Below are 11447 nucleotides of genomic sequence, written 5' to 3' on the forward strand. Positions count from 1 at the left end.
CAGGAACCCAATAGGCATTCGGAGTCTTTGCTTGTGATGAAGGCTGTCACCCTTCTCTCTCCCTTCTTCCACGTGCTAAAGTTGTGCCTGCCAGCCAGAGCTGAATGGCCTCCTGGCTGTGCACCAGGATGTTGCCAGGAAGTCGTAAAAAATAAAAGGGGGGGGGAGGGTTGGAGCGAGGAAGCAAGTCTGGAAGGTGTCTCAGTCAGGTCATCCATCATCCATGTGAGGGATTCCACCCCTAAAGCGGGACATTTGTTTTTCTCCCCCCCCCCCCCCCCCGCCCCGACAGGGTTTCTCCGTGAAACAGTCCTGGCTGTCCTAGAACTCACTGTGTAGACCAGGCTGGCCTTAAACTCAGAGATCTGCCGGCCTCTGCTGGGATTAAAGGTGTGCGCCACCACCGCCCAGCATAGCAGCACATTTTCAAAGAAAACCCCTGCTTTATTTAACACTCTATCTTTAAATATTAAGCAATCAACACACACACTCTGAAAATCTCCCCATCCTCTTTCTGCTAAATTGTCTTAGTTCTTTTTGCCATCTGGTCCATCTTCCCATCACCACAGCTAGGGGGTTCTAAAGAGCAGGGAACAATTAAAACCCTTAGGGAACCCATGTTTGGTGGCACTTACCAGGAAACTGAGGTTGAGGTAGGAAGTATCAGTTTCCCAGGCTTGAGGCAGGAGGATAGAGAGTCCCAGGCCAGTCTGTCCACAATAGTGAGACTCACCATTTGAGATTGGTCTCAAAGCAAAACCAAAATCATTGGGTGGTTCCTAACTTCCAGCTGTTGGCCACCCCTATCTCCCGGATTCCATATTTCTCCAGTCATACCCTCACATCATCCAGGCTGTTCTTTTTCCAGTCCCAGTATCTTGGCCATGTTCTCTCGCAACCTCCTTTGAAGCCACTAGCACACCCATCACACCCTAACTGTTTTCGTCCTCAGAGTAGAGGGCTATCTATTTGAAACACCCTACCTCCCTTGTGGGTCAGAAAAGTCACCCACTCACGTTAACTTGCAGGCAGGTAGAATTAGTAACGCTCGTGCGAATTCCACACCTAGCCCTGTTCTAGGCTGCTTGGATATATAAATTCATATAACCTACAGAGTTCCTCATTTTGCCAATAACAAAATTAGAGCACTGAGAAACTAGCTAACGTTCCTCGGGTGTTAAGGGAGCTGAGGGGAGTTTGAACCAGGCAGACCATGAGTGAATTAGCAGCTTGAAGGATGGGACCTTAGAGAAACAGGTCGATCTATTCTGTACACATCTAAGGGCTTTTCCTGTTCTCTAGCACTTTGCTCCCAGGGAGCTCATTTTATAGAACATAGGGTAGAGTCGATGATAAGTCACTGGTAACTTTGGGACCACCGGAGGGAGCTAAACTACTTATCTGAAGGGGTTGGGGGATAGCCTGGTGGGCAGGAGCCCACGCGAGTCCTAGTGGTCAAACTACAACTCCCAGGAGGCACTGGGCACACACAGCCCGCGCGATGTTACAACGGAGGAGGGCGCAGGCGAGCTCGGCTAGCCGGGCGGGTCGACTGCCGCGGCGGTTCCGCTCGGACCCCGGCCCAGCGTCTGGCCTCGCGGTAAGTGGAGTAACTAGTGCAGAACCCCTCCGGCGGACGCTCGGCAGCACACGTCCTCAGCCTCCACTCTGCGCGGGAGTGCGCATGGGCGGGGGCTGGCATCTACCATATGGGGGGACCCTGGCCGGACTAAGTGACCCAGAGGAGGGGAGCTCCGATGGGGAACTCTGGGACTGCAGTTTTGCTGCATGCACCCTGTCCTCCCGTACGCTATGCGTGTACGCAGGCGCGTCTTTAAGGGCTCGGGTCCCGTAAAGCCGATTAGGGGCCAGATCCACCCCCTGAATGGGGTGGTCCAGAACCTGAGGGAGCTGAGGAGAGGTTTTACGGCTAGAGTGGACTGGAGATTACTCCACCCGCTTCCCTGAGCGCGCACACACGCCGTCAGGTTAAGTTTCACATAGAAGAGTAGGGCACCCGGAGAGTGTTGTCCAACCTCGGCTCGGCCTGAGTGTCTGGGGACATGGTGGTTGTAAGGACTGGGCAAGATTGTCTAGGTCTAAGGATACTGGCGTGCACTTGGAGAAATAGTGCAAGCCATCTGGATTCGGATCCTTACCACCGACTTCTGCCACTCCAATAGATGGAAGCTGTCGTGCCGGCGCTGAGCAAGTCAGCATCCTCGAAGGACCGACATCCCTGAATTCCGAGAAAGGCCCTACACACTCTTTGCTTCTCTTTGGGGGGTCACTGCTACGTGTCGGGTCCTCTCTCAGCCCTGTAGTGGCAGCCTAGTTCAACAAAGAAACAGGACAATGATACTGACATTTGTGCTGGGCAGTGGCCCTTGGAGAGGGCCTTCACTCCGGCCCCTCTTGGGGTCCTCACTATCACTCAGGACTCGCTCAACATCAGCCACCGATACACACCATGTAGAGCTGGCCAGGGAACGCTCCAAGACTGTCACCTCCTTTTACAACCAGTCAGCCATTGACGTGGCAGCAGAGAAGGTATGAGGTCTGGGTGATTAGCAGAAGGGAAGCTGGGATAAGTCTTAAGGGAAAGGGTTGAGCTAATGTGGGGTTGGCGGGTCTTGAATGTCTGGTGCTCAAAGTCCACCTTCCCTTTTAGCCCTCAGTCCGCCTCACTCCCACCATGATGCTCTATTCTGGCCGCTCACAGGACGGCAGCCACCTTCTGGTAAGGCTCTCTCTTTCTTCTCTGCTCCAGAGACTCTAGCTAGCTGCTTAGGCCCTCCCCTCTTTTTCTTACAGAAAAGTGGCCGCTACTTGCAGCAAGAGTTACCAGTGAGGATTGCTCACCGCATCAAGGGCTTCCGCAGCCTTCCTTTCATCATTGGTTGCAATCCCACCATACTGCACGTGGTAAGGTAGAGGGGACTTTATCAGTATACACACTGCCCGAGAGGCAAATGGGGAGCCCCGGCCTGCTGAAAGGTATCATGTCCAGATGGGACTAAGCCTTGGGACATCAGAAGCTGAGACTACCTGATCAGTGGGTACTGGAAGGGTCTGGGGGCTTGGACCTTGCTAATTGAGTTGGGTGGTGATCCCTATGGGTGACTGTTTTCTACTCAAGTGTCTGTGGCAGCTCCGTGAGTTCCCATACTTATTCCATGCAGCATGAGCTATATATCCGGGCCTTCCAGAAGCTGACAGACTTCCCTCCGGTGAGGCTGGGTTGAGTAGGGTGAGGGGCCAAGGTCAGGGTTGGACCACTATGCTTATGACTCTGTGACCTGCAGATCAAGGACCAGGCAGATGAGGCCCGGTACTGCCAGCTGGTGCGACAGCTGCTAGATGACCACAAGGATGTGGTCACCCTGTTAGCTGAGGGGCTTCGTGAGAGCCGGAAACACATAGAGGTCAGAGGCAATGGAGAATGGGCCCGCTGAAGTAGGAGGGTTGAGAGGGGACAGAGGTTCCACAGGCCCCCTATTTCTAGGATGAAAAGCTGGTCCGGTACTTCCTGGACAAGACTCTGACTTCGAGACTTGGGATCCGCATGCTGGCTACCCATCACCTGGCGCTGCATGAAGACAAGGTGGAGCTGACCCCAAAACTGACCCTAGAGTGTTAAAGGGGGGGTTGGGCACGTGAGGGGCTGGGGGCGAGCTTTGGGGCTGCCCTGGCATTCCTGAGATTTTGTGGGTGTTTGGCAGCTGAGGTGGGGTGGGGTTTTGCTAGTTTTGACCTTCTTCTTTCCTGCCAGCCTGATTTTGTTGGCATCATCTGTACTCGTCTGTCACCAAAGAAGATTATCGAAAAATGGGTGGATTTTGCCAGGTAAGGCTAGAATGGTGCAGGGGGTAGATGTCTCAGGGGCAACAAAAATGTCTGAGTCTTTGTATGACCTAGGGCAAGGTTTTTGTTTTTCTTTTCTTTTTTTTTCTTCTTGAGACAGGGTTTCTCTGTGTAGCCTTAGCTGTTCTTGGCTGTCCTAGAATTTGCTCTCTAGACCAGGCTGACCTTGAACTCACAGAGATCTGCCTGCCGCTGCCTCCCAAGTGCTGGAATTAAAGGTGTGCACCACCACTGCCTGGCTTGTTTTGCTTTTTTAAAAAAAAAATATTTTATGTGTATGGGTGTTTTGGCCACATGTGTGTCTGTGTGTACCATGCATGTGCGGCACCACAGAAGAAAGAGGAGAATGTTGTCAACCACCGTGTGAGTGCTGGGGAACCAAATCTAGGTCCTCTGCAAGAGAAGCCAGTGCTCTTAACCGTTGAACCATCTCTCCAGCCCCCACTAAGCCATTTCTTTTTCTTTTTTTTGAGATCAAGTCTCACTAGGTAGCTCTAGCTGTCCTGGAACTCTCTAACGTAGACCAGGCTGGCCTCGAACTCAGAGATCCATGTGCAGTTTAGGCAGGGTTCTCAGCAGTGGCACTACTGACATTTTTTCCAAGAGTTCGTTGTTTTCTATGTGCATGACTTTGTCTGCATGTATGCATCATGTGTGTGTTTGGGGCCCAGCTGTCTTGTTGGCACTAGAGTTAGAGGCAGTTGTGAACTGCCCATCACGGGGGCGAGGATCCTAACTCGAGTCCTCCACAAGAGCAGGTGCTCTTAACAACCAGTGGACGATCTCTCCAGCTCCATTATTGGCATCTTAAGGTAGTGGAGGACTCTTCTGCATTTTGCATAGGCTGTTTACAGCAACCTTTGGCTTCTATTCATCTGACACCAGAAATGCCCTTTAATGTGATCAGCAAAACTGTATCCATGTGTTGCCCAGTGCACCCTGGGAAGAATTACAGCTCCAGGGATACCTACTGGACCTTTGTATCCACAGACGCCTGTGTGAGCACAAGTACGGCAATGCCCCTCGAGTCCGCATCAATGGACATGTGGCTGCCCGCTTTCCCTTCATCCCCATGCCGCTGGATTATATCCTGCCTGAGCTGCTCAAGAATGCCATGAGGTAAGTAGGCTGGCTGCGTTGGGTGGGGGAAGACAGAAACTAGGGCGCTACCATCTACTGGTCTTTTTCTCCTGAATAGAGCCACAATGGAGAGTCACCTAGATACTCCGTACAATGTTCCTGATGTGGTCATCACCATCGCCAATAATGATATTGATCTCATCATCAGGTCTGCTCAAGTAGAGCCGGGCTGGGGTGGATGAAGATTCTGGGCACTATTTCTAACGCTATAGGACCTCAAACCAGAACCTGCCCACCTCTGGGAGTTGGACCCTGGTTGGGAAAGACATTCTTTGATCCTGAGATTGCCAGGGCCAGCTGAGGAACCTGAAGTTGGGCAAATGGTGTTTGATGGGAGTAAGAATAAATTTCGAATCCCCTGAGAAGGTATAAGCAATCTATGGCCCAGACAGGGTAACAGAGATAAATAAAACCACATTCCACCCTTAGATGGAACAGGAAGTCAGACTCAGTACTGTCTGCTTAGGGGACCAGTGAGACCTCATCAAACCTGACCAAATCCATGTTGTCAACATCCTGCCAGGATTTCAGACCGGGGTGGAGGAATTGCTCACAAAGACCTAGATCGAGTCATGGACTACCACTTCACCACAGCCGAGGCCAGCACCCAGGACCCCCGAATCAGCCCCCTCTTCGGCCACCTGGATATGCACAGTGGCGGCCAGTCAGGACCTATGCATGGGTGAGGACCCACCTGCCCAAGATGGGGGGGAAGGGTGGACCAGGACACTCAAACTTCTGAAGCCCCCTATCCTATCCTATCCACTGCCCCCAGCTTTGGCTTCGGGCTGCCCACGTCCAGGGCCTATGCGGAATATCTCGGTGGCTCCCTGCAGCTGCAGTCTCTGCAGGGCATTGGCACAGATGTCTACTTGCGGCTCCGCCACATTGATGGCCGGGAGGAAAGCTTCAGAATCTGACTGCGGATTTTGGCCTCCTAGCCTGCCACACTCCTAGGACCTTCTGGGCCTGGTGGGGGCCCACTAAGCGCCACACATTGCTGCTCTGTGGAACTTAGGGCCTCAGACAGGTGGACTTACACGGAGCTGGGCACCACTCCTCCTCAGCGGGGCCCACTGCTTCCTACCTCCACGTCTTGGAGGGGAGGAAGCAGGAACCCTGGAGGCCTCTAATGCCAGCTCTGCTGTTCTCACTCTAGAGGAATCCTTATTTGACCTGCTGTTTATTAAAGTTTGCATTTTGAATGCCCTCTTGGGCCCCAAATGTTGGGAGGGCAGGTGAGCTTTTGTTCCCGACCCTTTTGGGTTCCCTGGGCCCTGGAAATTAACCCGGTCATGCCCCAGCCTCTTGCTAGCCTGGCACCCCGGCAGGAGGAGGACTGGCCCCAAGGCTCCTGCCTATTTGATTTGGCAGGAGTCGGGGTGACTTTGGCAGCTTTTGCTCATTGGACAAATCTTTCTGGGTCCCAGACGATATTAGAGGCCCAAATGGAACTCCTCCCTTCCTGGCAGTCACGGAGTCTAGAGGTGAAGGTCACTAGACTGGGCAACCTTTTAAGCCACCCGATTCCTGAGCTTGAGGTTAAAAATACTACCTGCCAACCGTGTCTGCTGCGTCTGCAAAAAGAAATGCCTAAGGTTATGCGGAGACCACCTCACCCAGATCAAGGACAAGTCCTCTTGGGAGGGCTGAGGACCTGGGCAGAAAGCACGCGAGCAGAACCGCGTGGAGTGGAACTTCAAATGGAATTTCAGTAGAAGCCAACTTCCTCCCCTTGTTTAGGACCTGAGAGCTTGCCTGGTGGGACCGCATAGAAGAATCAGATCTTTTTGTTTGCTGGGGTTTTTTTTTGTTGTTGTTGTTGTTTTGTTTGGTTTTGAGTCAGGGTTTCCTATAGCCCAAGCTGTAGGAAAGCAGTTGCTATTAGTCAAGGGTGACCCTGAACCTCTGATCTTCACCAAGGAAATAGTCATCTAATATCACACCTATTTTTATGCAGTGCTGGGAACAAAACGCAGAGCTTCTTGCATGCTAGACAAACACTCTTCCAAGTGAGTCACATCCCCATGCCTAGACTTTTCTTCTTTGAGACTGCTTCTCTGTAGCTGGCTTCCAACTTGACTTCGAGACCAGGCTGGCCTTGAACTTGCCACAGTCTCTCCCATCTCTGCCTTCTAAGTGCTGGGACAGATCCATCTCTTTTTTTTTTTTTTAAGATTTATTTATACAGTGTTCAGCCTGCAGGCCAGAAGAGAGCACCAGATCTCATTATAGATGGCTGTGAGCCACCACGTGGTCACTGGGAATTGAACCCAGGACTTCTGGAAGAGCACCAATGCTCTTAACCTCCGAGCCATCTCTCCATCCTCAGACCCACCTCTTGAGCTCATCTCTGATTCCTGACAGTTCTCTTCCTGAGGGTGGTTGTGGGTCAGTACCATCTCCTGCCTCCTGGGTCGAACTGTTGGGTTGAGGGGAAACAGGAAATTGTATTTGAGGGCTAACTGGCAGGAAGCTACAATGTCTTGCTACACTGAAGATTCTGCTGGCTGCCAGAGGTAGGCAGCAGCCAATGTGCAAGTGCTTGGAGCATGGGCCTTACCCTGAGGCAGTACGGCTCCAAGGATGGGTTTTAAGACTAGAAGGGATGATTCAGGTTGGATTCTTTTTATTTTTAAAGATTTATTGTGCCAGGTGGTAGTGGCACATGCCTTTAATCCCAGCACTCAGGAGGCAGAGGCAGGCTGATCTCTGTGAGTTCGAGGCCAACCTGGTCTAAAAGAGCTAGTTCCAGGACAGGCACCAAAAGCTACAGAGAAGCCCTGTCTAAAAAAAAAAAAAAAGATTTATTTATTTTATTATGTATACACCGTTATGTCTGCATGTTTGTCTGTACGCCAGAAGAGGGCATCAGATCTCATTGTAGATGGCTGTGTGCCACTATGTGGTTGCTGGGAATTGAGCTCAGGATTTCTGGAAGAGCTGTCAATTCTCTTAACCTCTGAGACATCTCTCCAGCCCAGGTTGGATTCTTTAGGAGCTGATCCCGAGGAAGATTTGTGTCTAAATAATTAGTTAAAGTGGTCCCAGGGCTGAAGAACTATAATGTCCTCAGTTCCATCCCATGTGTGTGTGTGGAGGAGGGTAACTTCCAAAAGCAAGTAGGAAGGAAGTGATCTTAATACAAAGTCCAGAGCTGGTCCACTGTTCTTCAGAGCAGACACGAAAGAGTTAAGTTCCATGGTAACTGATTCCATGTTCTGGGACGTGGAGATGAGAGAGTATCTAAATTCCTAGACTCGTAGCCGAAAGTGGTGGTCCACACCTTTAGCCCCCAGGAAGCAGAGGAGGCAGATCTCTGTGAGTTTGAGGCCAGCCTGGTCTCCAGAGAGAGTTCTAGGACAGCCATACCTGTTACACAGAGAAACCATGTCTCCAAAAAACAAAAACAAGCTGGGGGGTGGTGGCGCACACCTTTAATCCCAGCATTCAGGAGGCAGAGGCAGGCAAATCTCTGTGAGTTCAAGGCCAGCGTGGTCTACAGAGTGAGTTCCAGGACAGCTAGGGTTACACAGAGAAACCCTGTCTCGAAATAAAAAACAAACAAAAAAACAAGACTCGTTCACCTTTTCAGGCAGAATCACACCTGTGGTCCTGGCACCTGGGGTACTTAAAGAAAGATCCTGTTTTCAAAACCAAGTCTGCTACTTGGCAGAGCCCTGTCTCAACAAATCCTTTAGGCAGTTGTCAATTATGTTCTAGTCTTTGAAAGTACATAGACGTGATACATATGGAGAAATAACAGATCTCAACAGCAGGAACAAAAAAGGGTCTGGGCCCAGGGAGATGGCTCAGCAGGTAAATGCACTTGCCGCTGAGTGTGCCTGCAGAACTCATGGCAGAAGGTGAACTGAGTCCTGAAACGTCCTCTCACCTGCAGGACTGCAGGTGCGTCTGTGCTCATACACCCGATGGTAAGGGGCGGCCTGAGTGCAGTCCCCACACAGTTCTAGGATTTGCACGTTAGCATCACGGTGGACACCGGCTTGAAGTCAGCATGGGGTGTGAGTGCTCAGATCTGACCGGTGGTGCCTAGGCTAATCCTTACTTAGAACATTGTCGGGAACTGAAGATGTCAGGTGAAGTATTACATGAGGTAACAGAAGCCTGGGCAAATGCAACAGCAATCCTGAAAAGGGTTGTATAGTTGTTTTTTTTTTTTCCTCTTTGGGGGCTTGCTATCCAGATCCCAAATAAACACATGGAATCTTATTCTTATGAATGACTGATCTTGGCTTGGCCTGTTTCTGGCTAGCTTTTCTAACGTAAATATCACGTTTCTCTTTAACTACATTTTGCCTCTGAGTTTTTTACCTTCCTTTATATATCTTTCCTACTTACTCTGTGGCCAGCTGGGTGGCTGGTCCCTGGTGTTTTCCTCCCTTTTTCTCTCTCCTCCCTCGTCTCTTTTTTTCCCTTCCGTTTATTCTCTCTACCCACCAGCCCCACCTATGCTTTCTCCTGCCTAACTATTGGCTGTTCAGCTCTTTATTAGACCAATCAGATGTTTTAGATTGGCAAAATAACACTTTACAGAGTTAAACAAATGCCACATAAAAGAAAACAGCACATCTTTGCATCATTAGACAAATATTCCACAGCATAAACAAATGTAACACATCTTAAATTAATATTCCATGACAGGGTTGGAATGGGAGAAGGTATCTTTGGCTTGTCTGTCTTAGGATGTCAGATACCTGGCACTGTCTATCCTGACCAGCAGCAAAACAACCAGTCTTTCCTAGTGCCTTCTCCCGTCTCTCCTATGTGTCTGCCTGTAGGTGTATGCATGTTACTGCAGGTGCCTGTGGAGTCAGAGAAAGTGTAGGCTCCCCTGGGAGCTAGAGTTCCAGGTGGTACTTAGCTGCCTGATGTGGAAATGAGCAGTACATGCTCCTAATTGATGAGCCATCTCTCCAGCTCCCCCTCCCCACAAAAAGGATTTTATTCCCCATGCCATGTCTCATAGAGATCCAATGGCCAAATACTTCTTTTTTTGGATTTTTTTTTTTTTTTTTTTGGTTTTTCGAGACAGGGTTTCTCTGTGGCTTTGGAGCCTGTCCTGGAACTAACTCTTGTAGACCAGGCTGGTCTAGAACTCACAGAGATCCGCCTGCCTCTGCCTCCCGAGTGCTGGGATTAAAGGCATGCGCCACGACTGCCCGGTTGGATATTTTTTTTAAAGACAGGGTTTCTCTGTTTAACAGTCCTGGCTGAACTGGACCTCACTCTGTAGACCATGCTGGCCTCAAACTCACAGAAATCTGCCTGCCTCTGCCTTCCAAGTGCTGGGATTAAAGGCATGCGCCATGAGAGCTCAGTGAGATATTTATTGGGACATAGTTTCTGGATCCCGACCTCAAGGTGCATCTCTCGTAACAACTGTTGTGAAGACCGATAACCAAATTATGAGTCAGAGACCTTTCAGAGAATGTCTAAACAAGAGGCTTACGAAGTTCCTGCTCTGCCTCGCACTGTGCTATGAGCCGTTGGAGAAGTTCGCAGCAGTGCTGGGCATACTCACCATGCCGTGGGAGCCAGTTCGTCCAAACGACTGGGGTGAGAGAAGGATCTTTATTCCAGTTAGCCAGCCGGTGAGAAGTTGTTTAACTTGAATGTGGTCATATGGTTTAGATAACCTATGACTTGACCATACGTACATGTGGTTTAACCTTCACTGAACCTGTGAATTTGGGGCACTTCTCAGAAAAGGGCCACCTCAGCCACTGCCAAAATAGCTCTTTACTGCATCTGCCCAGCCCCTCACCCCTCTTTTTAAGAGGTGCCATTCTGGCTGGAGATGTAGTTCAGTAGCAATGTTTGCCTAGCATTGATGAAACCTTAGGGTACAATCCGTACCAGTGCATGAACCTGGTGTGGTAACACACATCCTAACCTAAATATTTGGGAGGATATAAAAAGAGACCTCAAGACACCTCTGGCAACATTACAGGTTTGAGCCCTGTTGGAACTAATGTGATTCTTAAAAAAAAAAAAAAAGGTTTATTCTCTGAAGGTAGTTTATTTGGCATACTCGTTCTTTCCCTGTCTCAACAGTTTTTACTCCCATCGTAAATGAGAGGCAGGTGGATCTCTGAGTTCGAGGCCAGCCTGGTCTACAAAGACAGAGAGGACTACACAGAGAAACTCTGTCTCAAAAACACAAACCAAAATCAAAAAGATAAACAAACTCAACCAATTAGATTGAGTTCTGGCGTGGAGGCGCACGTCTTTAAACTCAGCACTCGAGTAGACAGGAGGATCTCTTGTGATTTCAAGGCTGGCCTGGTCTATATATCGGGTTTCAAGTCAGTCAGGACTATAAAATGAGACCGGCTCAAAAAAAAATAAAGAAAAAAATCAGATTGGACGGTCTCTAGACTGTAACTACAGATAGCTTCACGGGGTACCCACGACGAAAC

The 11447-nt window shown here is 50.0% G+C and overlaps 1 protein-coding gene across 1 annotated transcript; it reads left to right on the forward strand.

The window, feature by feature from the left end:
- The first annotated feature begins 1483 nt into the window (after positions 1-1483).
- Bckdk (branched chain keto acid dehydrogenase kinase) lies at positions 1484-9247 on the forward strand. Its single transcript, XM_075972411.1, has 12 exons — positions 1484-1600; positions 2184-2550; positions 2672-2740; positions 2815-2925; positions 3183-3230; positions 3306-3425; positions 3506-3604; positions 3773-3846; positions 4855-4983; positions 5063-5152; positions 5528-5686; positions 5780-9247. Exons 2-12 carry the CDS (start codon positions 2356-2358, stop codon positions 5922-5924), a joined length of 1239 nt encoding a protein of 412 aa, XP_075828526.1. The 5' UTR covers positions 1484-1600; positions 2184-2355; the 3' UTR covers positions 5925-9247.
- Positions 9248-11447: the final 2200 nt, after the last annotated feature.

Source organism: Microtus pennsylvanicus, chromosome 5 (genome assembly GCF_037038515.1).
Source record: "Microtus pennsylvanicus isolate mMicPen1 chromosome 5, mMicPen1.hap1, whole genome shotgun sequence".
In the NCBI taxonomy this organism is placed as follows: Eukaryota; Metazoa; Chordata; class Mammalia; order Rodentia; family Cricetidae; genus Microtus; species Microtus pennsylvanicus.

Excerpts from the sequence above, each read along its gene's own strand:
- Bckdk (XM_075972411.1), top strand. The coding sequence starts at position 2,356 with ATGATACTGACATTTGTGCTGGGCAGTGGCCCTTGGAGAGGGCCTTCA. Across the intron at positions 2,551-2,671 it reads TTGACGTGGCAGCAGAGAAG|CCCTCAGTCCGCCTCACTCC; the intron begins GTATGAGGTCTG and ends CTTCCCTTTTAG. Across the intron at positions 2,926-3,182 it reads ATCCCACCATACTGCACGTG|CATGAGCTATATATCCGGGC; the intron begins GTAAGGTAGAGG and ends TATTCCATGCAG.